This window comes from Prosopis cineraria, unplaced genomic scaffold (assembly GCF_029017545.1).
Source record: "Prosopis cineraria cultivar Desert tree isolate PC_DT_omini unplaced genomic scaffold, ASM2901754v1 PC5, whole genome shotgun sequence".
Taxonomy (NCBI): Eukaryota; Viridiplantae; Streptophyta; class Magnoliopsida; order Fabales; family Fabaceae; genus Prosopis; species Prosopis cineraria.
The window spans coordinates 1,565,755-1,589,168 of NW_026555336.1; the positions used below are offsets into that span (position 1 = coordinate 1,565,755).

The window sequence follows — 23,414 nt, forward strand, 5'->3', positions numbered from 1 at the left end:
ATTTTGGACGAGCTTGTACAATTTTGCTATGCTCCCTCGATCTTTGTTCTAGGACGTTTTCAATCGTTCAACGCAAAAGTTTTTTTTTTTTTTTCATATCAAAGATGTATTTTCATTTTAAATAATAATATAATTACATTAAATACTAGTTAAAAAATAAAACTAAAAAATAATTTAATTAGGGAGAGTTACAGCCAATCCCTTCTTAAAAAAATTTATCACGGATAAGAACCAATTCGAAATAGATTGTTGTTAAAATAGAACATGACTTTTTTTTTTTTTCAAATGAGACTTATTGTTGATCCTTGTCTGTGATTAATTTTTTTGAAAAAGGATTGGCTGTAATTTTTTTATTTAATTATTACAAAATATCTTATATTTTAAATTAAAAATTACTTATAGAAAGTGTTTGATAAATAGGGCTAGGGGGAATGTATGATTCAACAAGGATGCTTAGTTCAACTCAGTTTCCTACTGCATTTGGAAACTAGATTACCAGACATTTTCCCATCCCTCATAATAATATTGTGAGAAAATTGATCAATCTATTCTTCGTCTTCTTACTTGTATTATTCCTCGAGGGGATGAATTGGTGCATGTAAACTCGGAGCGACTTGTTTCTTTGCTCCCATAAGCTGACGATGGAACGAGGAAAAACAAATAGTGATCCTTTCTGTGAGAGAGAGAGAGAGAGAGAGATTTAAGGGCATTAGTTGTCGATGCACCCAATAGTTAGAATCTTAACTATCGAGTGTCCACAAGATAAAGATTCAATGACAAGAAATTGCATATATTAAAATTACTTAAATGGGATAAAATATAAGTTTTAAACTATAGAGGGTACAAAATAATATTTTAAAAACCGGATCGAACAATGAACTGGAAAGATCAATGGGTCATGAGTCTTATGACTCAATCAATTAGACCAATGATTGAATCAGTGATATAATAATTAAATAAAAAATAATATTTATATGGGTCAAAACGGTTCAACCACTTCAAGTTCTGGGTTTTTGCTCAAAGTCTTCAAGAATCGCTCTGGTCAAAGCAAGCCAACCCAGTTCAACTACCAAAATGGGCTAAATGATTGAACCAAACCGTTTTCTTCTCCAAGTGACAGCTCAACCGGTCCAACCATCCGAGTCTTAAAACAGTGGTACAAAGTACAAACTCATCTATATATCCTTTTGAATAAAACAACAACCATATTTATAATTTATGCATACTTGCAGAGTATATTGTTTATACATTATGTAAATGTTAATATTCCTGTTGTCTTTTTTCCCTCCCACGATCTCCTCCATTAGAAGTAGAGCCAGTAATTCAAGTTTATTTGGGTTGGGCTCAATTCAGTCAGGTTTATTTAGATCGGGTTTGAAGTATCTAAAAAGTCCATATAACCAAGCCTGACTCTAACTTTTTCAACTAAGTTCGAGTTACCTATTAGACTTGGCTAAAATTATCAACTCTATATACGTACAGAGCTAAAAATTCTAGAAGTCAGGCTTAAGTACCCTACCCTTTTAAAAAAATCCATATAACCCAGCTCGATCCTAACTTTTTTTATGTAGGTTCAGGTTGGCTTGAATTAGGGTAAGAATACCCTTCTTTTTTGAGTGAAAGATTATATTTCATTTAAAAAGAATACTCTTGTGCGTCAATGGAACCTGACATCCAAAGAGTACATATTGTTACTATTTATAATGGGAAGTATGGAAAGATAAAATGAAGAAAGGAAAGTTATCTTTATTAATGAATCTGGCTGTACATATATATGGGATAAGAACAAACGAATAACTAAATGAGTTAAACTAACTAAGGCTAGTTAAGTAAAACTAACAATGGTTTAGTTAATAATGTCTGTTTTCCCCACAAGCTGGTGCATAGATATCATGCAAACCCAACTTGGAAATTGCAGTACAAAAAAGAAGGGTGTAAAACTTTGGAAATTGCAGTACAAAAAAGAAGGGTGTAAAACTTAAGTTAAACATCTGCTAGTTGATTCCAAGTTCGAATGGGAAGTAAGTGAAGAATTTTAGCCTGAATTTTCTCACGAACAATGTGACAGTCGATTGCAATATGTTTGGTGCATTCATGAAAGGTTGGATTGGCTGCAATATGCAAGGCAGATTGATTATCACAATAAAGAAGAGCCACATGAGGATGCGCAACATGAAGATCTGCAAGAAGATAGAGCAGCCATTGAATTTCACAAGTTGCGGAGGCCAAAGCTCTGTATTCAGCCTCTGAAAATGATCTGGAAACAGTACTTTGTTTCTTGGATTTCCAAGAAATCAAAGATTGATCTAAAAAGACACAAAAACTAGTCATTGACCTGTGAGTTTCAAGATAAGTGGCCCAATCTGAATCACTAAAATCTTTGAGTCGAAAATCTGAAGACATTGTTAACTAAACCATAGTTAGTAACTATATCAGGCATAATAACTAACTTGATAACCGTTTTTTCTTGTAATAACTATATTATCAGTAAGGTATTGAAAACTGAATTAATTATTGAATCAATTAAGGTATTAGTTCAATAATTAATAATTAAAATTGTAATCAATTCGTAATAAACTTGTCATAAATTAGTTATTTATTTAATCGATGAAAATATTGATTTAATAATTTAACTAAGTTGATTGACCCATATTTTTATATTATCATTATAGCATGTATTTTTATAACATTAAAGTCCCAAAACAATGAACTTACAACAATTAGGTCACTAGCAAAATTTTCTACGAAATAATTTTTAAATATTCATTCATATAGTCATAAATTTAATAGTTCTGACTATAAATAAAATGTTTAAATTTTAAATATAATTCTTAATTTATAGTTGTAGTTTTTGTTTGTAACTATTTGAATTAATATTTATAATTTATTTTTTAAAAAAATTATTAAAAACTTAACTGTCATAAATTATAAGTTTTGGGACTTTATTGTCATTTTTTATTTTAAAAATAATAAGTAAAAAATAAAAAGTAATATATATATATATATATATATATATATATATATATGTATATAAGCAGAACCGCAAGCTTATGTCTAGTAATGCCATGTGTCCTTTATGTTTTTATGTGTTATTGTTTATTTAAAAATTAAATAAAGCTACCTCCCACATATTTCATGACACATGTCCTTTATATGTTTATATTTCATTGTTTATTTTAAAAATAAATAAAACTACCTCCTGTCTCTCCATTATCCTACATTCCCCATATATATCACCATTAACTCTTTAATTATTTATAAAAATAGTTTTAAAAGATAATAACTATAATATTTTTTAATTTAATTGAAATCACTTTCTCTTATCTCTTATTCCTCTCTCCTTTATTTTAATTTATGCACACTCGATTTGCTTAAGTATTTTTCTTGTATCTAATATTCTCTTCTTCTATCCCTCTCATTATCATAAATAAAAGTTGATGATGTCACTTGTTATGCTTACATATTTTAAATATAAAATTACTCCACTCACAAATGTCCTTTTATTATTCTAACCTCATAAACTTATTCATAATTCTAATTTCTATCCTGCAGGTTGAGATTTTTGTGAATGCTTTGAGTGACTATCATAAAGCACTCTCTCGCACATTATGGTTTTTCTCAACATTCTCAATAGGTGGGTTAATTGTTGTTTTTGAAATCCAAATTCCTCTTCTAAATTTTTCACCATGCACATCAATCTAGCCAGAGACTTGTTGCCTGTGGTGGTGCCAAGACCCTAGATTAAGGAGTGCAATATTTTTTGGGATTCACCTGAACATATTTTAAATTTTTTTAGAACTCAAATATTTTTAAAATTGAGCTAAGGGGTATAAAATAATTGAACCAAGAGGTACAAAATAGTTAAATGTATAACCCTTTTGTTGCAATTTTCTCCAAATTTAGGGATGCATTTGCCTCCACTAAATTATACCTAGTGCCCCCGATGGCCTCATCACTTTTGGTCTTTCTTCTTCGTTGAAGTCGGGTTATACCATCACCATTGCCTCATCAATAGCCTTGATCGAAGTGTTACTATTAGTGTTAGTGTTCTTCATAGGAGGCAATGTTGACTTCGATACTCATGATATATCTCTAAAAGTTGGTGAAATTCTTCCATTGTTACTTGTTTTCATTGTATTTCTTCTCTTTGGCAATTTCTTTTTACTTTGAAAGCAGGAGGTCAAGCAAAATCAATGTATTGTCAATAACTAACTTTTTTTTTTTTGTCAATCCTTTTTGCATTCTAATATTTTGGCAGCTCGGGAGACTGTACTAATGATAGAAATGGATTACTATTGTTGGCTAAGATATATACATGGAGGAAAATGAAAGGCATGAATCAGGTATGGGTAGCAAAATGATTATGTATATACTCTTTTATTCAAAAATATAAGACATTTTTAATCAAATTTTATCCCTAATAAAGTAGTTATTTGTATTTAAACTAATCTTATTTTTTCATATTTATCTCTATTTAATAAAGTGTTTCACCTTAAAAAAATATAAAGTAATCTATTCAATAGTAGCACTTAAAAAAAGATAATAATTACACCTTAAAAGACTTAAAATACTTTATATTTTTTAACATTTAATCTCTTAAAAGACTTAAAAAAATATAAGATATTTTTTAATAAAGGAAGTAGTTTGCTTCATATTTTTAGCCTAGGTAAGCAGAGGTTTTTTGGCTTGAAAATTTCTGGTATAGGAGCGTGGAGGAATCAATAGGCACATAAGTTAAGCAAATCTTAGAAAATGAAGCTTATACACGCATTGATTCATTCTTAAAATATCTTTAATTTTTATTTTTTGTGAAAATTTTATGATCTGTTCATTTCTTCTTGTTTTTTTTGCTTAATAATAAGAGTATGTGGCAATGTTCCATTCTTTTTTATCACTATAGATCCAAACTAGAGCTGGTAATTTGTGTAAGCCTAACTTATCTGGGTCAGGCTCAATTCAGGTTGGGTTTATTCGGATCGAATTTAAAGTATGCTACATATTTTAAAAAGTTCATATAACTAAACCTGACCCTAACACCTTCTGACTTCTGGCTTATTCAAGCCAGTCCAAATACCAAAACTTTTTAAAATATTTTTTTAATTTTTTGAATCAATTTTAGTTTTTAAATAATTTTGTTAAGTATAAAATATTATTTTAAATTTAAAAGAATAACTTTATTACTGTTTTGTTGTATTATGTGTAATTTATTCATGAATATTTCCTTTACTTATATATTAATGTCTTATTTGTTTAAATATTGCTCTTATTATCGTCATATATAAATATTTTATATATTTTAACTAAATTATATTATTTTAATTATACTCAAGTTGATCTCAATTAAATCACAGTTAGGCCACTAATTTAAAATCATTGCTTTGATTAGTTTAAAGTTTTTAATAATTTTTGGGTAAACTGTACTTTTCTTTTTTTAATAATATGAGAAAAATAGCCATCACTATATTATATAAAAAAATAATTTAATTATGAGTAAAATGCTAGTATTTTTTTGGAATTATTTTTATTTAATTTTTTATATTGTTTAACCCCTATATACATACAAAGAGTATTTATTTTAGTTTATTCTTAATTTTTAACTAAGCCTGACATGAATGATAACTAAATAATTATTCAAGAATATTGTTATATTTATTATGTTTATCTAGTAATAGACCCTAGAATTCATACATGCCCAAATTTTATTTTTAAAATTATTTTTAATTTTATTTTTACTTTAAAATTAATTATTTTATTTTATAAAAAATATAAAATATATTTTTGGATACACAAATGATGTATAGGACTCAAAATTTTTTTTAAAAGAATTGGGTCTTAAAATATAAAAATAATATTAAAATATATTTTAAATATTATTTTGAGATGTTTTATTGATTAAAATAATGAAAATATGAAAATATAAATATTTTAAAAAAATAACTATAGTAATACATTCAAATATATAGTATTTTAGTAGAAAATGACATAAAACTTAAAAAATTAATTAATATTTATTATATTTTATTTATTTTTTTAAATTTATTTTTTTATTCGGGTCCTGATCAGGCTTGGCCCGATAGGCTCAAACATAATTTTTTTTTTAGATTTGGCCCTATATTTTTTAGGCAGGTTCGGGTTAACCTATAAGACTTAATACAAATTATCGACTCTAATCCAAACCGCCATGCACTATTGTCAAAATTACCTAAAGGATTGGGAGACTTGTCAGAGTGATGCTTATAAGATCTTATACATTACAATAATTGAGTATTATCCTTAAGAATCCGCATGAAGCATTTTCTCTGGATGTGAAATTTTAGATGCCTTTTAATTACCCATGTCATCTTTCAAATAATCCTAACTAGCCTTGACTCATTTGATCTCCTTTGTTAGTACAGATGTGGTGCTGCACTTCTTTAATTTATGCAACGAAAGAATTAGACAAGCTTCAAATTCCTAATTGGTACTAACTTTGATTAGAACATAGGCGTTTAGATTATCCAAAGAACTCTCAAGGCAAGTAGATTTTTCCAATTACAACCTTGAAAGCAATTTGCTGTTGATCAAGCACTTGCTGGGAATAACAAGGAAAATAAACAGATTATTGTTTTTTTCTATTTTTACTCTCATATCATGAAGTCTTTTTTGGGTTTATGGTGTGATGATTTGAGCTTAATTAATCAAATATCAAATGTAAAGCATACACCAAGTTTTATTATTCTTAAGCAATAAACAATGTAACTTGATGCAGAATTTTATAATTATATATTGTTAAAAGATATTATGTCTTTATGTGACACGTTAGCAAATTGTATTTATGAATGAATAAAAATGTTCTATGGAAATTTGATACCAATTAATTGTAAAAAAAAAAAAACCATTAAACTTCACTAATCGGGATCCTACCTCTACTATTAGTGTGCATGGCATGATTGATCTAAACTATTCATTTTTCACTTCTTTAATGGGTTCCCTGATGTCTTGTAAATGTTACATGGTTTGTTTTTGTTGGCCATTTGATACAAATAGTATGTGGTGAGTTGGAATTATTATTTACAAGAAAATTAGATGACTCAAAATATATATTTGCACTTAGCTTGTCTCATATTGTGACTTCAAGATTTGATATGCATTCCACTACAATTGCATTGTAAATTGTTGCGAAATGTTAATACCTTAATTTTTTTCATTGTGTAAATTGGCATTCCAGTGGCAGCTTGCATTTATGAAAATGTCATTCTTAGAATTTATATACTTAATGTGTGATGATAAATATTTTGTTCTATGGCATGTATTTTTTTTTTTTCACCATCAGTTCCATGGCATATATTCAGTTTATATACCATGGCATAACGTATAATGGGATTTTTGTTTTCTTTACTTACATTTACTTTTTCCTACCCTTTGTTTATTCTGATTATATTTCCTTTCATATTTTGCTTTAATGTCTTAAAAAGAGACATATTTTCAATTTATCATATAATGATATGTTAATGTCTCAAAACATATTTTGCTTTAATGTCTTAATGATTTTTATATTCTGATTATATTAAACTTTCCTAGATTGTAAGATAATGAAGATTTTTTAATCTCTTTAGCTTGCTCATATCAAAATCAAGGCTTCCTCAAAACCATTGAATGTTTCCTCTTACACTTGTACATTTGGGGTATCTTTTTGTAAAGTTGTTTTCAAAACCATGCTAAATTTGCCTAAGGATATTTACTTGATAAATACTTAATTGGAGGAGGCGAGATTTGACAATATCGATATTTAGATTGGAAATCAAATTTACAGTACTTGATATATGAATATTTTCATTTGTTAATGTCATATTTAATCAAAAGTGCATGAGTTGCATGAGATATTTGGATGAAGTGCATGAGATCACAAAGGTATACCCTTCACACAATATTAGCTTTGCAATAAAAGTAATAAACTATGATTTCAAAGAACATTCAATAACCTTAGTTTTTAATAATCTTATTAGTTAATATTTCAATTTACTTTATGTAAATATTTTGCCATCCATATTAGTTAATATTTTAAAATTATTTTACTTTATGTTACAAAAATCCAGTTTATGAAATTAATATCAATTCTTAATTATTTTTTAATTGTGCAATGGAGATATATTATTTATAATTTAAATCTATTTTATAAAAATTGATTTAGTTTTTAAATTTATTCCATGGAAAAGTTAAATAGGGATTTTTAGATCATTATTATATTTAACCCATTATTACAATTGAAAATATGCCAATTACTTTATTTAGGAGTGATTTTCTTTAATAATAATACAATTTTGTAATTTAACTTTTATCTTATTATTTTTTTAAATCATTACTCTCATTTCACACTCGTGCATCACGGAATACATACTAGTTAGTATGAGTAACGTTAAACATAAAATTTATAGCATACAATTCATCCCTCAACTACACAAACTTTCTAGCCACATGAGGTTGTTTGGTCTTGCGTTGAGAAGCTGAAAATCATGATTTTGGAACCCATACCACATTCCATGCCTATGTTTAGATTTTAATTGGGTAAAATTGATTATGGGAAAAACTAATTAAGAAAACATGATGATATTTTACTAATTCTTTCTAAAATTGATCTTGATAAAATTAAATACGTTTCAATAATTTTTTCAAATCAATTTTAAATGTTCAAATTATAATGAAGGACACTATTTTTTATAATGTAAATATTGATAAATAAAATGAAGGATGAAATTGTAAAATGGACATTCTGACAACTCCCCATACAGTTACAATATTAATTGTTAAATGGATCTATTTTCACTTCTTCTAAATATAGTTTGAAAAATATTGTGAGTATTTTTGGTACTTTTTTTCCTTCAAACCTTGATTTTAGATCCCATAATCAAACAATCAATTTCCAATAAATAAATAAATTAATTAATTAATTATACATACAAAACTTGTAGAATGATTCTGATTGGCCAAAAATCTCCTCCCTCTCATTGGTTGATAGACTTTGTTTATAATATCAATATTCCATATCTCCAATTGCCGCAGAAATACCATTTAATTGACCTGTGCTTGTTTGAATAGTATCAGCTAATCATGTCTTTAATTTCTTTGATAAAAAAAAAATTAAAGATCTTTATAAGCTTCATCTTCTGAATGAAATTCCATGGTATCCCTCAAAACCGTGTCTTCATCCATTGATTCCAAATGCCTCGATCAATCAAAAGTTTGATACTATCTAAATTGTTCATTTGCAAATGATTCCATAGTGTTTACAAATATTCATTTTTTATTTCAAAACTTTCTTATAACTTAATCCATAACAATTTTTGCATTAAATCCACAAATGCATATATTATTTAGTTTCCTCCAGATCATTAAAATCACAATCACTCGTAGCATTCGTGCAGGTTATTATATTAGAATTCCCTCTTTGACTAATATTTCAGCTTTTATCACAAATGTAACTATAAATATAATTATCATTATATTTGTCACTATCACCTAAAATATAACTATCATTAATACAGATTTGAGAACGAAGATAATAGTCAATGTAATTATTAATGCAATTATTTCAACTATATTTAGTATCATACATGTAACAATGATAGTCGGGATCGTCAATCTTAGATACTTAACTAAAATTCTTATAACTCTATGCATGTATAAACTTTCTAGTTTACTTAGAAAAGAATAATCATTATCAATCTCAAAAAATTAATTTTCAATATCAAAATATATGGAATACTTGTCCTTATTATTGTCCCTAACTGAAAAAGTATCGTCAGATATTAAATTCCAAATGTTCCCAATGCCAACTAAATAAGTAACATTACAGTGGCTAGAATTGACACTATCACTCCTACTCTGAATGTCTTGATCCATATCAATTAAAATTGGGTCTTCATGTAGATTGATATTTTCATTATGACCAAAACTATCTAATGATTTACTTAGCCCACACCAATACTCTAACTCTCTATTAAACAACATGGAATTGAGCCACCATTTTTTCATAGAGCTTTCTTGCCTCTATTTACATGAAAATAAACTAAATGAATAGCCATTATATGAAAATTTTCTTTAGAGTATTTTATTTCCTATCACAATAAGCATATAAATCCAATCACTAAGATCATTAAATAATCATAACGAGCGAGTGCCATTGGTTCAATCAATTTTTTATGTATCCAAGGAATTTTACTTGATGAGTTTTCATCTGGCTTCTTAGATTTGTTCTGTGACATAAGAATTTTATATCAAAGGTAACTTTTATCGGGCAAACTCAATCATCCTTGCAGATCATAAATTTGTCCTGTTGGATTTGTTTGAGAAATTGTTGAAGTACGTCTTTCAGTTTCCGCGAGATCTTTGCTCGTTGGGATTTAAAGGCTTTTATTTGACCCTTGCTTTGCTCTTTACTGTTCTCTGAACTGATACAGCCCATTGAAGAAAGAATGAAAAAAGTTGAAAACTTCATAAAGGAACATGTTTCGAGCCATCAACCGTTGCATTTCGCCTTTTGCTATATGCATTTTTATGGAAAGACTCCCCTGGCTCTTTTTACTTGTAAGTTTTTTCGCATATGTTCACTGTCCTTGTTATGCGTGCGTACAGATCTCACTTGAATATTTTCTGGTCACAAACCTTCAAGCTTTTCATATTATAGAGTACAAGGGAGAGGTAGAATGTTAAGCACTCATAACCTATATGTGAAAGAATTCCACATCTTTAAAGTGTTCTACCGGTTACATATATACAATGGCTTCTTCTGATCTGAAGAAAGTTTTGTGGTTCAAATTCTGATTAAAAATTGATCGGATAAAATATAAAGTTGATCAAGCCAGCGCCGGAAGTGCAAACTGTACCAATCACAGATCCCTATGGCCCTTCCATCGTAGATTAACATTTAGAGGCTGTGATTGTCAGGTTTTTAATGTGACAATCTGGTACTTTTGTGATTCGGTGATCTGATTATCTTGGTTGCTTGATCAAGTGGGCATTTGATCACACATAGTAACATCACTACTGCTTGTTTCACTAGTATCGGGTCCATTTATTATTTCCAATATTTAATTTCATCATATTCATTCTCATTGACTGGAAGCTATTTTTGTTGCGGTGAAGAGACGTTACCAGGTGGATTAGCGGTTAATAGGAAAAGAGCAGAAAGAGGCCTTTCCCAGTTAAAGGTCTGAGTCTCATGTCTTTGTAATATCACAAATTTAGACCTAAGGCCCTAATAAGATAAAGGACTTTGGCTAAATGAGAGACACAAATATAAATAATATATGTTACGAAAATACGCACACAAATGAAGAGGCATAACAATACAAAGAAAGCAAGAAATAGAACAAAAAACCCACTACTTTGGGAAGATGCATCCTATTGTTTTGATACATACTAGAACTGAAGTTCATTGATGTTAGAGTTGTTACAAAAGAAGTGAGAAGACTTTGTTAGAGTTGTTAAAAAATAAGAAAGGATTACATATGAGAGGTATGTTGTAGAAGCAGCAATGTAACTTCAGATTAATTTCCATGGTTCCCAAGATCACTATGCGACTGTTGGAAACAGTATAATAGAAAAGAATTATTCTAAGTTGTCACTCAAGAAAATATCATTCTTTTAAGCTCAATTGTCAATAGATTTGGAAATAATTAATTCTTTTGAGTGAAATCTGTATGTAATTCTTTCAAAAATATTTTATGACAAAGATTATTAACTATTCTAGCAAGTGAAATAAGTAATTTTATAAACTATTTTATTCGTGTCGTATAGTTGAGGTTGATGTGCTTGATTTCATGTAAATCCAAGTTGTAAATCTGCGGCGGAGAATCAAATTAAAACAAAAAAAAAAAGTTAGTAGTGAACCTAGATAGGTCAACATTTATCGTGAAAAAACCTTAAAAATTATAATTATTTTCAAGGACAAAAATAATCATTTTTTTGGCTAACAGTAATTAATTGACTAATATATTCTTATAAAAATATATTTTCTAAAGGTTAGTTCAACAATTTGCTGAGAGCTTGGAACTAAAAAGGCCAAGCAATCTAGTAATGGTTAATTATTTCTGTGACAACATTACCTCTCTGCGAGCATGAGATTCTGATTCCAAACCTTACATCTACATGTATGCACGTGAGTAATATAATATTAGACTGATCATTCATCACTTTTAGAGAGGGAGAGAGAGCCTAATATTTAAAACTGTTTTATCTGTGGATAATACGTTTATAGTTTCTAAGGAAATAGTTTCATATGTTAGATTTTTTTAGAATAAGTATTTTTAATTTAAAATTGTCGCTGCATTTTTTTTTTTGGGGGGTCTGTTTTCTTGTAACGAGGATTCTTTTTTTCCGCCGATGAACGAGGATACAAAGATAAACGCCATTGTTTGTACTATGTACGAGTGTCTTATCCGGACACGTGCAAGTAACAAGAGCCATAAATACAAAACGTCTCGTTGCCTTCTGAACCTTTCTCAACGCGTTTCTATTTTCTTCAATTCATTATACTTTGATTCTGATTTCTTTATGCTTAATGATAAGCATGCTTCTAACACTGTCAAGCCAACCCCTACTGCAAAGCCATGTGGAGGAGACCCTGAATCTGCTCGAGAGATGCTCAAACATGAAAGAACTAAAGCAGATTCATGCCCAAGTTCTGAAAAATGGCAGCTATATGCACCAGATTGCAGTGAGCAAGCTCTTAGCTTCATGCACATCTTTGGAATATGGGAACTTAGCTTATGCTCGTATGGTTTTCCACGGAATAAGCTCCCCTAACATTGTCATGTGGAACACCATGATCAGAGCATACTCAAACAGTAATTTCCCAGAAGCAGCCCTGCTTCTCTACCAACAAATGCTTCACCATTCAGTCACTTGCAATGCTCACACTTTCCCTTTCCTTCTCAAAGCATGTTCTGCTCTCTCAGCTCTTGAAGAAACCAAACAAGTTCATGCTCACATAATCAAAACAGGTTTTGGTTCAGAGGTTTATGCCACAAACTCCCTCATTCATGTTTATGTGAATTTCGGCAGCATTGAATATGCACGCCGCCTGTTTGATCGGCTTCCCCAACCAGATATGGTTTCTTGGAATACAATGATTGATGGTTACATCAAATTCGGAAACATAGGCATGGCCAACGAGATTTTTCAAGCCATGCCAGCGAAAAATGTAATCTCTTGGACCACCATGATTGGTGGGTTTGTCAAGGTGGGTCTGAACAAGAAAGCCCTGTCACTTTTTCATGAAATGATGATTTCAGAAATCAAACCTGATAGTGTGACTATGAGTTGTTCTCTTTCAGCATGTGCAGGTCTGGGAGCATTGTACCAAGGTATGTGGATTCACGCCTACATTCTTAAAAATGGAATAAAAGAAGATCCAATTTTGGGTTGTGTGCTTGTGGACATGTATGTCAAGTGTGGTGAACTGGAAAAAGCCAAAGAAGTGTTTAGAAGATTGGAGAAGAAATGTGTCTGTGCATGGACAGCTTTAATCGGCGGCTTTGCGGTCCACGGAAAGGGAAGAGAAGCTCTTGATTGGTTTATTCAGATGCAGAAAACAGGAATCAAGCCAACTTCAATGACTTTCACTGCAATTCTGACTGCTTGTAGTCATGCAGGTTTAGTTGAAGAAGGAATGTCACTGTTTGAGAGCATAAGTTCTCTTTATAAAATGAAGCCTAGTATAGAGCATTATGGATGCATGGTGGACCTTCTGGGTCGAGCAGGGTGGTTGAAGGAAGCAAAGGAGTTTATAGATTCAATGCCCATAAAACCAAATGCTGCAGTATGGGGAGCATTGATCATTGCTTGCAATATGCACAGAAATCTTGAGCTTGGCAAAGAGATTGGGAAAATTCTGATTGAAGTGGACCCAGATCATGAGGGGAGATATATTCATTTGGCAAACATTCATTCTGCAGCTGGAGAATGGGACCAAGCAGTTCAAATAAGAAGAGAGATCAAAGAAAGAGGTCTTCAAAATCATCCAGGATGTAGTACCGTCACCCTTAATGGAGTTGTGCATGAGTTCTTTGCTGGGGGTGGATCATGCCATATCAAAGAGATTTATGATGACATGTGGGAGATAATTGCAAATAGACTTGGGGAAGAAGAGAATTTGTTAATATAAGAGGATCTGTGTGGAGCTCTATTTCTCAAGAGGTTGATGTTTTCACCTCTAGATGCATCTCAAGATTCTAATTTTTGAAGAAAAGGATCTCAATACGTAAAATGGTCACTGGAATTGCAATTCCAATCGCAAAATTCACAGCAGTACTTGGAAAGTGTTTCTCTATTATATCTTCTCTCAGCAAATTATCTTCACAAAATGTTCATCAGTCTATCCATGCACAGCTCATGATTATGTAAATTCAGTTTTCCCAAAGATTCTTCAAATTTCCCGGCCACAATATTATACCCAAACTCTGTACCATACATTATAGTTCTCTTGGGTCACCTAAATTCCAAACTGAAGGTATATACAACCCCTACTTACTAGAAGATCAAGCTCACCCCTATATGTAAATATACAACATCATAAGCATAAAAAAAGAGGCAATACGAACAAGCAGATAAAGAGAGATATAATGTTCATCTGCATGTTCTCTAAAGCAAACCATCTTACCGGTCAAATAAACTCAAAACCATGTTAATGTATAAAAAGTACTTGAGTATAAGTAAATTCATGGTCGTAATATAGAGATTCGGAAAATGGCCCACTGCACTAGCATCATCACTTACCAGTGGAACAGTTGCTGGCTGTAGTAATCCACAGAGGCATCTCAGATTTCCTTTGGTTATCATTGTTGAAGAAGTTCTCAGTCAAATTACATAATTACTGCGATCTTGATTAAGCCCATGCCCTTATTAAATAACCAATGATCATTGAACTTTATTATAGCTCCTCTGCTGTTTCTGATATTGCAACATTTGGTCTACTAATTAATTGACATGTAGTATTGTGCATTGGTTCATAACCTCTCATTTACAGTGACAATAATGGATGTTGCATTACACAATCTATTGGCATTCTTGGGTTGCCATCAATAAAAGCGTCAAAGAAACTAGCTATAAGAGAAGAAAGTTATTTGAAAGGAAAATTTCACTGAAGACCTCTGGAACAAACTTATTAAAAAAGAAAGCTTACTAATTTTTGAATTTTGATATGTCACTATGAGTCAAAGGTACTTACTTAATATTAAATTCCTTAAAAAATGACAATATTGCCCCTCATTGAAAAAAATGAAGTTAATATCAAATCAATATCGGGCTCGAACAAATTAGAGCCAAGCCAAGTTGGGTTTGAATTTCGCTCGAACACCCAAAAATTTATTTTAAAAAATATATTAAATATTAATGAATTATTTAACTTTTAAGTCATTTTATACTAAGATATCATATATTTGAATATATTGTTATAGAAATTTTTTTAAAAAATAAAATATTTATATTGCCATATTTTTATTATTTTTAAGTTATAAAATATCTCAAAATAATATTTAAAATTTATTTTAATATTGATTTTAAAATTTTAAGATCAACATATTTATTAAAAAAAGTGTTGAGTCTTCTTTATTGTTTTAAGTATTCCAAAAATATATTTTATATTTTTTATAAAAAAAATTTTAATTTAAATTAAAAAACAAATAAAAATTAATTTTAAAAATTAAAACAATTAATAATTTGGACATTTGGATAGGTCCGAAACCTAAAGAAATTCAAGCCAAACTTGACTATTCGAGCAATTTAAGAAGGTTGGACTTATTGAGTTGGGGCTTATTTAGGTTGAGTCATACTTAAATAAGCTTGTCTCACTTAAATTATCAGCTCTAATTTAAATAATATGAAAAACGTGACATGACAACGAAGGGCAAGAGGTCCTTAAAGAAGCATATAATCATGCAGTAGTCACAACAGGATGATTCTCATCTTTCCTATTTACTTTTCTCTTGATCCAAGATTTATTTATCTTCTTTCAAAAACAAAAACCAAAGAAGAAAAAAAAAAATCATTCTTCCTTCAGTTTTCTCTCTCTTAACCTGGCATCAGATTCAGACTCTCAGGCAGACAGGCAAGGCCACACATTCAAGCAAGTCAGTATTAATTAAAAAAAAAAAAAGGCCAAAAGAGAAATATTCTCCAACCAGAAAATAAGCCAAGCAGGATAAACGGAAAAGAGTAACACATATCCGCTAACCTGACAGAAGCCTGATGCTTAACAGTGCGATGGAACAACCACGGAGCCCAATAGGTTGGGGTATCATCTGCATGACGAGAAGTTAGCTGATGCAAAATTTGCTCAGAGATTCTTTCCACTGCATAGGGATCTCTAATTGCCTCCATCATTCTCAACCAGAAGACAGAATTTGGGTTTGACTCGAGCAATTCCTCAGTAAGTGAATCATTACTTGGTAAGCAACGCTGTGCATGACATAGAACTTGGGATGTTACTTCACTTGATAACATATCTACAAGAAAAGAGAATCAATCAGGAAACAACTTTGCTGACTCTTAACAACCAGTCCAGACGCAACTGCAATTCACAACATTAACGGCAATATAACAACACAAAATAAAGTTGCGTGAACAAAGGAGACATCGTAAACATGCTTCTTTGCAGAGAAGGGAAAACAAGCCAGCCAGCTGGGGGCAACATCTGCAGGTAATTGCATCTTATATGAGAAAAACAGGACAAGCAAAATGCTGATATTCTTTTGCTGGAAAAGAAGAAGAAGAACAACAGGGCACACATAACATAGGAATGGATCCTACAAAGATAGAATCATCAATTAAATTCTTGGCCACGCCAATCCAAAGACATGCCCTTATGTGGAAATCAGAAATTCAAAACTTGCAAAAGAAACCCCAACAATTAAAACATGCATCATAGGAATGGTTCCTAATGTGCAAGTGCGTGATAGAATAAATGATTTTAAAAAGCATTACCAAGTAAGAAGCACCGAGCAAATGTTGGAAAAGCAATCCCTTGGTAAAATGCCTGCCACCAGTCAGCCTGCTCTTCTGCCAAATGAACTTCGATTGCTACAACCTAATTATGCCACAACAAAAAATAAAAAAAATTATTTAATTGAAGAAAATGTGATTAAAGCCATCAGTACAGCATTTCAAAATTTTGAAGAGATTAATGACAAAAAACCTAGTGGGATAAGACTTGTTGTTGTTGTTAATGACAAAAACCTGATCCCAATAACTCATCAATACTACCTACCAAGTTCCAGATACCCAAATATTAGTATTTCCCCAAATTAATGTATCAGCAATACAATAACAAGAGCAAAAAATATTAAAGAATGTATTTGGATAAAACCTTCATATTCATTTTGGGAGCAATGAAAAATAGCCAAAATGATTTTGTTTGATCCTTCACTTTCCAATAACATTTCATTCGAGTTTCATTCTCTTCAATGAAAACGCAACCATTATAGGACTAAAATCCAGAATATTGCGGCTAAATGCTGAGCAACAATCAACTGCTGAACCCTGCAAGAGAACAGGGGAACACTGAAATAATGAGAAATTATGCCCAGGACTAACCTGAAATAAGAGAAGTGCCGATATGGAAGAGAAAGATAGCTATGGAGTGAAGCACACAAATGACTTGATCAACATGCTTAGAGCTCTTCATAGTTGATATCACTTCGCCAGCTTTGTCAAGGATTGCAGCTTCCAGTTCTCTCTTCATTCAGAACTCCTCCCCCATCTATCTAAGCTTCCCTTTTTTCTGATACAAAATATATAGTACTATCTTCGTCTGAGTTTGAGGGTGTATTAGGTTCAAGGGAGGGGAAGGGTATGTTACCTTGTTTGCTAATGACATGAAAAACAACACTATATGGTGAGGATTCTGCACAACTCACATGATACAAAAGTTGCCAAAACACGAAGCCTTTGTTCTTAGAAAAGAAGGAAGCATAACAATGTAACCATGTTCCACTAACTTTTTTCTAATGCAATATAAATGTTAACCTCCTCCATCTATGACTTAATTAGATGTATTAAAAGGCAATTTAAAAGAATGGGCATGTGCAATATGATTTACTGCTGCTAACTAAAACTAATGAGACATCTTATAGTAAAAGGCACAACATACAATCTGACACCTAATACGCATTGCAGTACAGGTTTTCTAAACTGACACAAGGCAGTGGCTGTAAAAGCTAAAATCCAAGATAACATACATGATATCATCTGGCCACCTTGAAGTGATGGTTTAAAATGCTTTTAGCTTTCATTACATAGCTATATTGCTGTATAATAATTGTATAGCTTTAACCTCTCTTGTATAGAATTTTCTGCCCCACACGGGAAGCATTAAGCTATAAACAATTGCTTTAAAATATTCACTAAGCATAGATTGAGTAATATTAGGCAAGAGTTAGAGTTCAGAACTCTATAAAATTTTAACCAAACAACAACAACAACAACAACAATAACATATCAAAACAAGTCACACATATCTATGAGTGAAGGAAAGATCAAGGAGCACAAAAGAAACTTGACCTGTACAGAAATTTGGCCACAAGGGATGCACCTCTTTTTTTTTTTTTGGCCACATGCAATGGATACACCTGAGAGAAGTATTATATTACTTGGTTATTGAGACATAGCCTCACCCCCCGTAGTTATACTTTTATAGGTGAAGGTTATGATAGGAGCAAAGGAAAGGAGGATTCTATCAGGAATTGAAGAGCTTGTAATAGCCTAGATCTATATTCTTTTGGTAAATTGTGTAACTTTATATGTATATATTATGCCAACTTTAGGACATACATTGTTTTGATACACTTGCATGATGAGAGGGTGTTGTTTTGATATATTTCAGCCTATGATATTATATTTGTGTTGACAATTATTGTAAGAGGCTAAATTACTAATGCAAGTGCCATTATTATGGTGAATGAATGTGTATGGATAGTTGTTGCATGGTTATGCTGATTTATGCCAATACCCTTTAATTTAGGTGAAATCGGGGTTTTTATGCTCAAATGAGCTTGAGATATATGTATTTGTATTTGCCTGTTCAATTAGGTGTATTGTGGTCTGTTTGAATTATTTGAAGTGATCTCTAGTCTATTGGCACTTAGGTTGAGAGTTTAGACACTCTTGGGCTAGTTTTGAAAGAAAAAAAGATCATTTTGTTCTCAGATATCCAATTTTTAAATGGTAAAGATTTTTATTGTGAAACTGGTTGTAACATCCGAGATAATTTAATCTTGGTTTATTAACCTAATGAGAGTGATTAGTAAGTTAATAAAGTGTGCAGTCAGAGGGGTTTAATTAGTGTAATTGTGGTGATTTTAGCCCTAGAAGTGGGTCCAAATCGATAGCGGGCCACCCAGGCAAGAAAAGAGGAAGAAAAAGTGAAGATTTTTTTTCTATGCCACATGCCGCGGTGCATGGTTAGTTTGTCGCGACGCACAAAGGCAGATTTGAATGCAACGGACTCCTCTGTGCCATATGCTATGACAGAGGGTAGCGTGTGCAATGGCGCACAACCAAAAATTTGATATATCAAATTCATATCAGCACGAGAAAAATAGGAAAGAGGAAGGAGAAACCGAATAGCATGACTTTGGCTTTACTAGGGCTTGTTGTTGGAGTATATTGGTGATAGATTGAAGCTCCTAAACACTTGAGGTAAGTAATCTAAACCTTATTCTTCCTTTCTCTCCCTCATTTATGATGATTTATGATAGGGTTTGAGTTAGAAGATGAATTTTCGGTCCATAGGACTACGGGTCCGATTCTATTGATTAAAATGAGTATAATGGTAGTTGTTTAAGGTATTGAAATACCATATTGATAATTTTAGAAGTGGTGAGTCTATGGGAGCATTTAATATCCGAAAATGGACATAAATTGATAGTTGGGAGAGGTTTATGTGCATTAATGGTAGTTTAAAGTGTTATCAATGATAATGTGTATTAATGGAACCTAATGAACCCATTAGGTATGAATGGGTAATGATTTGTGGGTTGATTAAGTAGAGTATGTGAAGATTTAGGTTGGTAGAACATAAAAAAAATGAGATAATGATGGCATTGATTGCTTATGATTGTAGTATGAATCATTTGGCACCATTTAAGCTTGGGAGAAGCTTTAGAAGTTGATATTATGAGGACTAATCTTTTGACCTCTTAAAGGTTTGAGATAACTGAGAGAAGTCTAATTTTTATAGTTCAATGTTAATTGTGTTTGTGAAATGTGTTTAATGATTTAAATAAATGATGTATGTCAGCAATGTGTTTAATTGTGAAATAATTTTAGAAAGGAAAAATATTTATTATGCCACCTACTTGTAATTTATAATTTACTTGTGGCATGTTGTTATAAAAGCGAAGAATTGTGATATGTGATATGTTGAATGTGTGGAATGACTAAATATGAGATAATTTGTCATGAATTAATTATTTAAAATGCATATTATATGAAAAATGTGTATGGCATGATCATTGACAGGAGTTCGCCTAGAGAGAGGAGTAGATTGGTTTAAATCCACATGGTATTGGCAGTGACCGTTGAAATTGAGAACTTGCCTTGGCACCAATCATTGAAATTGGGAGGTAGCCCTTATTCTATGGTTGATTCGAGACTGTTTCACTTATTTTACGAGGGACTCGAACCTAATTAGTTTCCACCAGTTCATGAGGAGGCTAGATTAGGGGTACAACACCTCATGGTTGTTAGTATTAGGGCAAATCGGATTACATAAGTGAGTAAGTTCACCTTGGTCTAATAACTCCTCACAAGTGGTAGGCTAGGTTAATCAGTAAGGGACGTAGCCACGTGATAGCTACTGGTTTTGTGTCGGAGGTAACAGGAGGTATAAGGTTGGCATATAATCGTGTATATAAGACTAGCCACATGGTTGTTATTTGTGGTTCGGCATGTGTAGGGGTGCATGGTTATTATTATTATGACTCCGTGTTGTGCTTTATGAAGTATCATGATATTATGTGTTATGGGCTCAATCATATGGGCTCAATTTTGTGAACCATAGCCAAGTGTTTGTATGCGATATTTATGTATTTACTTAATTGCATCTATTTACAATTGATATGTAACTATATAGGTTAGGTGAAACTTGGTTATTGAGTAATTGTACTCACTCCTCAATTCTCAATATTTCCAGGACCTGGCTCATTGGATCGAGTCAAGGAAAAACACACTGAGGCTTAGGATTGTGAAGTAATCCTCTATATGCCTTCTTTTTGTGGTTCCATGCGTATATGTTATTGTATTTGCCAACTAAGATCTTTTGACATGATTTATGCACTACTTGCATGATTTTGTGCATAACTTGTGGATTTTATGCCTTAAGATAGCTAGTTTTGATTGTAAACCTGTGGATAGGGCCGAAATACTTGTGCAAGTAGAAATATATGTATTTTGAAAGATTTAAAATGAAATTGATAAATTTGTACAACTTTTCCTCCCCCTTTGTGTTTTATGAAAATCGAGGTTGAATGGTGATTTTGCGATATAAGTATTTTTTATGTGTGTGTTGCATTGCACAGGTCCGCATGAGTCCATTGGATGTAGTCGGATGGTTAGTGTAGGCTATTGGCACATGTGGTTAAGTTAGGACATACCTTATTTGTGAAATGTTGTGAAAAAGTGATCAAAATAGGTATTGGTATCCAACTATTTATAGAAAATAAGTTTAAATGTGAAACTAGTGCCATTAGTTAGAGTTAGAAGAAAGCTCCATATAGATATCGAAACCACCTCAATCAAACGTCAGACGGAGTTTTGGGACGCATCAAAAGTTCACCTCCTGTACTGTCAAATTCATACAATGCACCATAGCACGTGGCGCCTCATACCGAGATGTATGACACAGAGAAGACAAGCTGCGGCACACATGTCAAGAGCCGTGGTGCATGTGTCATTTTCTGCACAAATATCAGTTTTGAGCTTTAAAACTCACGAATTTAGGTCTCAATTGATTTTCAAGCTTCCGCATTACTTTTAAAACTTTGATTTGAGCTTATTAAATATTATTTGAGATTTAAAATGTTGAATTTAGGATTCCGTTGTAAAAGTTTTGAGAAATCTTTTGTGTAATTTTACAAACTTAGGTAATCCTTTGGGGTTAATTCCTTAATTACCTTGATTTTAAAGCATTATGTAGTTAAGTAATAGGGACCTTACACTAGTTCCAATAGATAAATAGCTTTAAAAGCTATGTGTGAACACTTGAATTACTCAAATCAACCATTGAATGATGAAATGACGCACTCTAGAACCTGGTCCCATAATGTTATCATGACAATAGAGGTGCACTGCGGCATGAGGCTTGTGTGTTGTGATGCATTACATAATGAGGGGGCTTCACCTGCCATCTGTCATGGTAGATGACACGTGCTATGGCAGACGGATGCATTTCTAACTATGTCCAAGTTTTCCCTCTTTTGATGTTTGTATGTGTTGATTTCTACTTCCATCCTTCCATTGCTTCTTTATATATGTTTTAAATTATAATTTAAGTTCAAACATCTTTTCAAAAGGGTTTGTGCTAACATGTTTATCATCAAAGTCTACTAACAAATGCCTAACACTCAAATCATAGTCTGTGCTCTTCTCTTGTCTATCACTAATGTCCCACCTATTACAATCCAAATATATCTTTCTCCCATGTGTCTTATTTCATCCTAAAGAGGTTAAACACGTGAGGAGAGAGCTGTTCTAGCATCATCTCCTTCAGCGTCATCCAAAGGTAATATTTCTTCCACAAAAGTTAAACATGTTCAACATCAAAGTCTACTAACAAATGCCTAACACTCAAATCACAGTATATGCTCTTCTGGTCTTCTCTTTTCTATCTACCAATGTCCCACCATCACAATCCAAATATATCTTCCACCTGTCTTATTTCATCCTAAAGAGGTTAAACACGTAAGGAGAGAGCTGTTCCAACATCTTCTTCTTCTTTAGCATGGTTGAGTAAGACAGGAGAGAGAGATGGAGAGGGCAGAGAGATCCAGAGAAAGGGGGAGAGAGAAAATTAAATATGGCACCGCAACTAACAAAGTTTACTTAAAATTAATTGTTGGGACCAAACTACAAATTTTTTTTTGGTCTCCAAGAAGTTATTGCGACTACTATCAGTTTCTACTTTTATGTTTCTTGAAAATTTCTGTCATCATTTACATGACAAAACAAATACTTATTTTCCATTCTTGTGCAAGGTAACAAACCACAACCATTCAAACCCATAAAAAATAAAGTTGCAAACAAATCCGGTCCTACCCCATGACCAAAAAGAAGATTTTCAATCGAGTTGAAAGAAAAAGAGCAATTTTAGATTGTGTTTAAAGTTCACGCACACCATGCATGTTAGCCCCTTTGAGATCACAAAAAGGTCTAAATAAATGTAA

At 31.7% G+C, this 23,414-nt stretch overlaps 2 protein-coding genes and 1 pseudogene across 2 annotated transcripts; 1 reads left to right on the top strand and 2 right to left on the bottom strand.

Annotated features, from left to right (window-relative positions):
* Positions 1-9,010: 9,010 nt before the first annotated feature.
* On the bottom strand, positions 9,011-10,061 carry LOC129310612 (acetyl-coenzyme A carboxylase carboxyl transferase subunit beta, chloroplastic-like; annotated as a pseudogene).
* Positions 10,062-12,450: 2,389 nt separating this feature from the next.
* Positions 12,451-14,434, top strand: LOC129311056 (pentatricopeptide repeat-containing protein At5g66520). Its single transcript, XM_054953018.1, has one exon. It carries the CDS (start codon positions 12,539-12,541, stop codon positions 14,141-14,143), a length of 1,605 nt encoding a protein of 534 aa, XP_054808993.1. The 5' UTR covers positions 12,451-12,538; the 3' UTR covers positions 14,144-14,434.
* Positions 14,435-14,819: 385 nt separating this feature from the next.
* LOC129311455 (uncharacterized) lies at positions 14,820-17,716 on the bottom strand. Its single transcript, XM_054953785.1, has 5 exons — positions 17,633-17,716; positions 17,452-17,514; positions 16,960-17,062; positions 16,211-16,481; positions 14,820-14,928 (listed from the first exon to the last, which is right to left on the bottom strand). Exons 1-5 carry the CDS (start codon positions 17,714-17,716, stop codon positions 14,841-14,843), a joined length of 609 nt encoding a protein of 202 aa, XP_054809760.1. The 3' UTR covers positions 14,820-14,840.
* Positions 17,717-23,414: the final 5,698 nt, after the last annotated feature.

Coding starts and splice junctions, on each gene's coding strand:
- LOC129311056 (XM_054953018.1), top strand. CDS start 12,539: ATGATAAGCATGCTTCTAACACTGTCAAGCCAACCCCTACTGCAAAGC.
- LOC129311455 (XM_054953785.1), bottom strand. CDS start 17,716: ATGAAGAGAGAACTGGAAGCTGCAATCCTTGACAAAGCTGGCGAAGTG. Junction 17,063..17,451: donor TGGATTTTAGTCCTATAATG/GTTGCGTTTTCA, acceptor TGGCATAATTAG/GTTGTAGCAATCGAAGTTCA. Junction 16,482..16,959: donor TGCTCGGTGCTTCTTACTTG/GTAATGCTTTTT, acceptor CTTTTCTTGTAG/ATATGTTATCAAGTGAAGTA.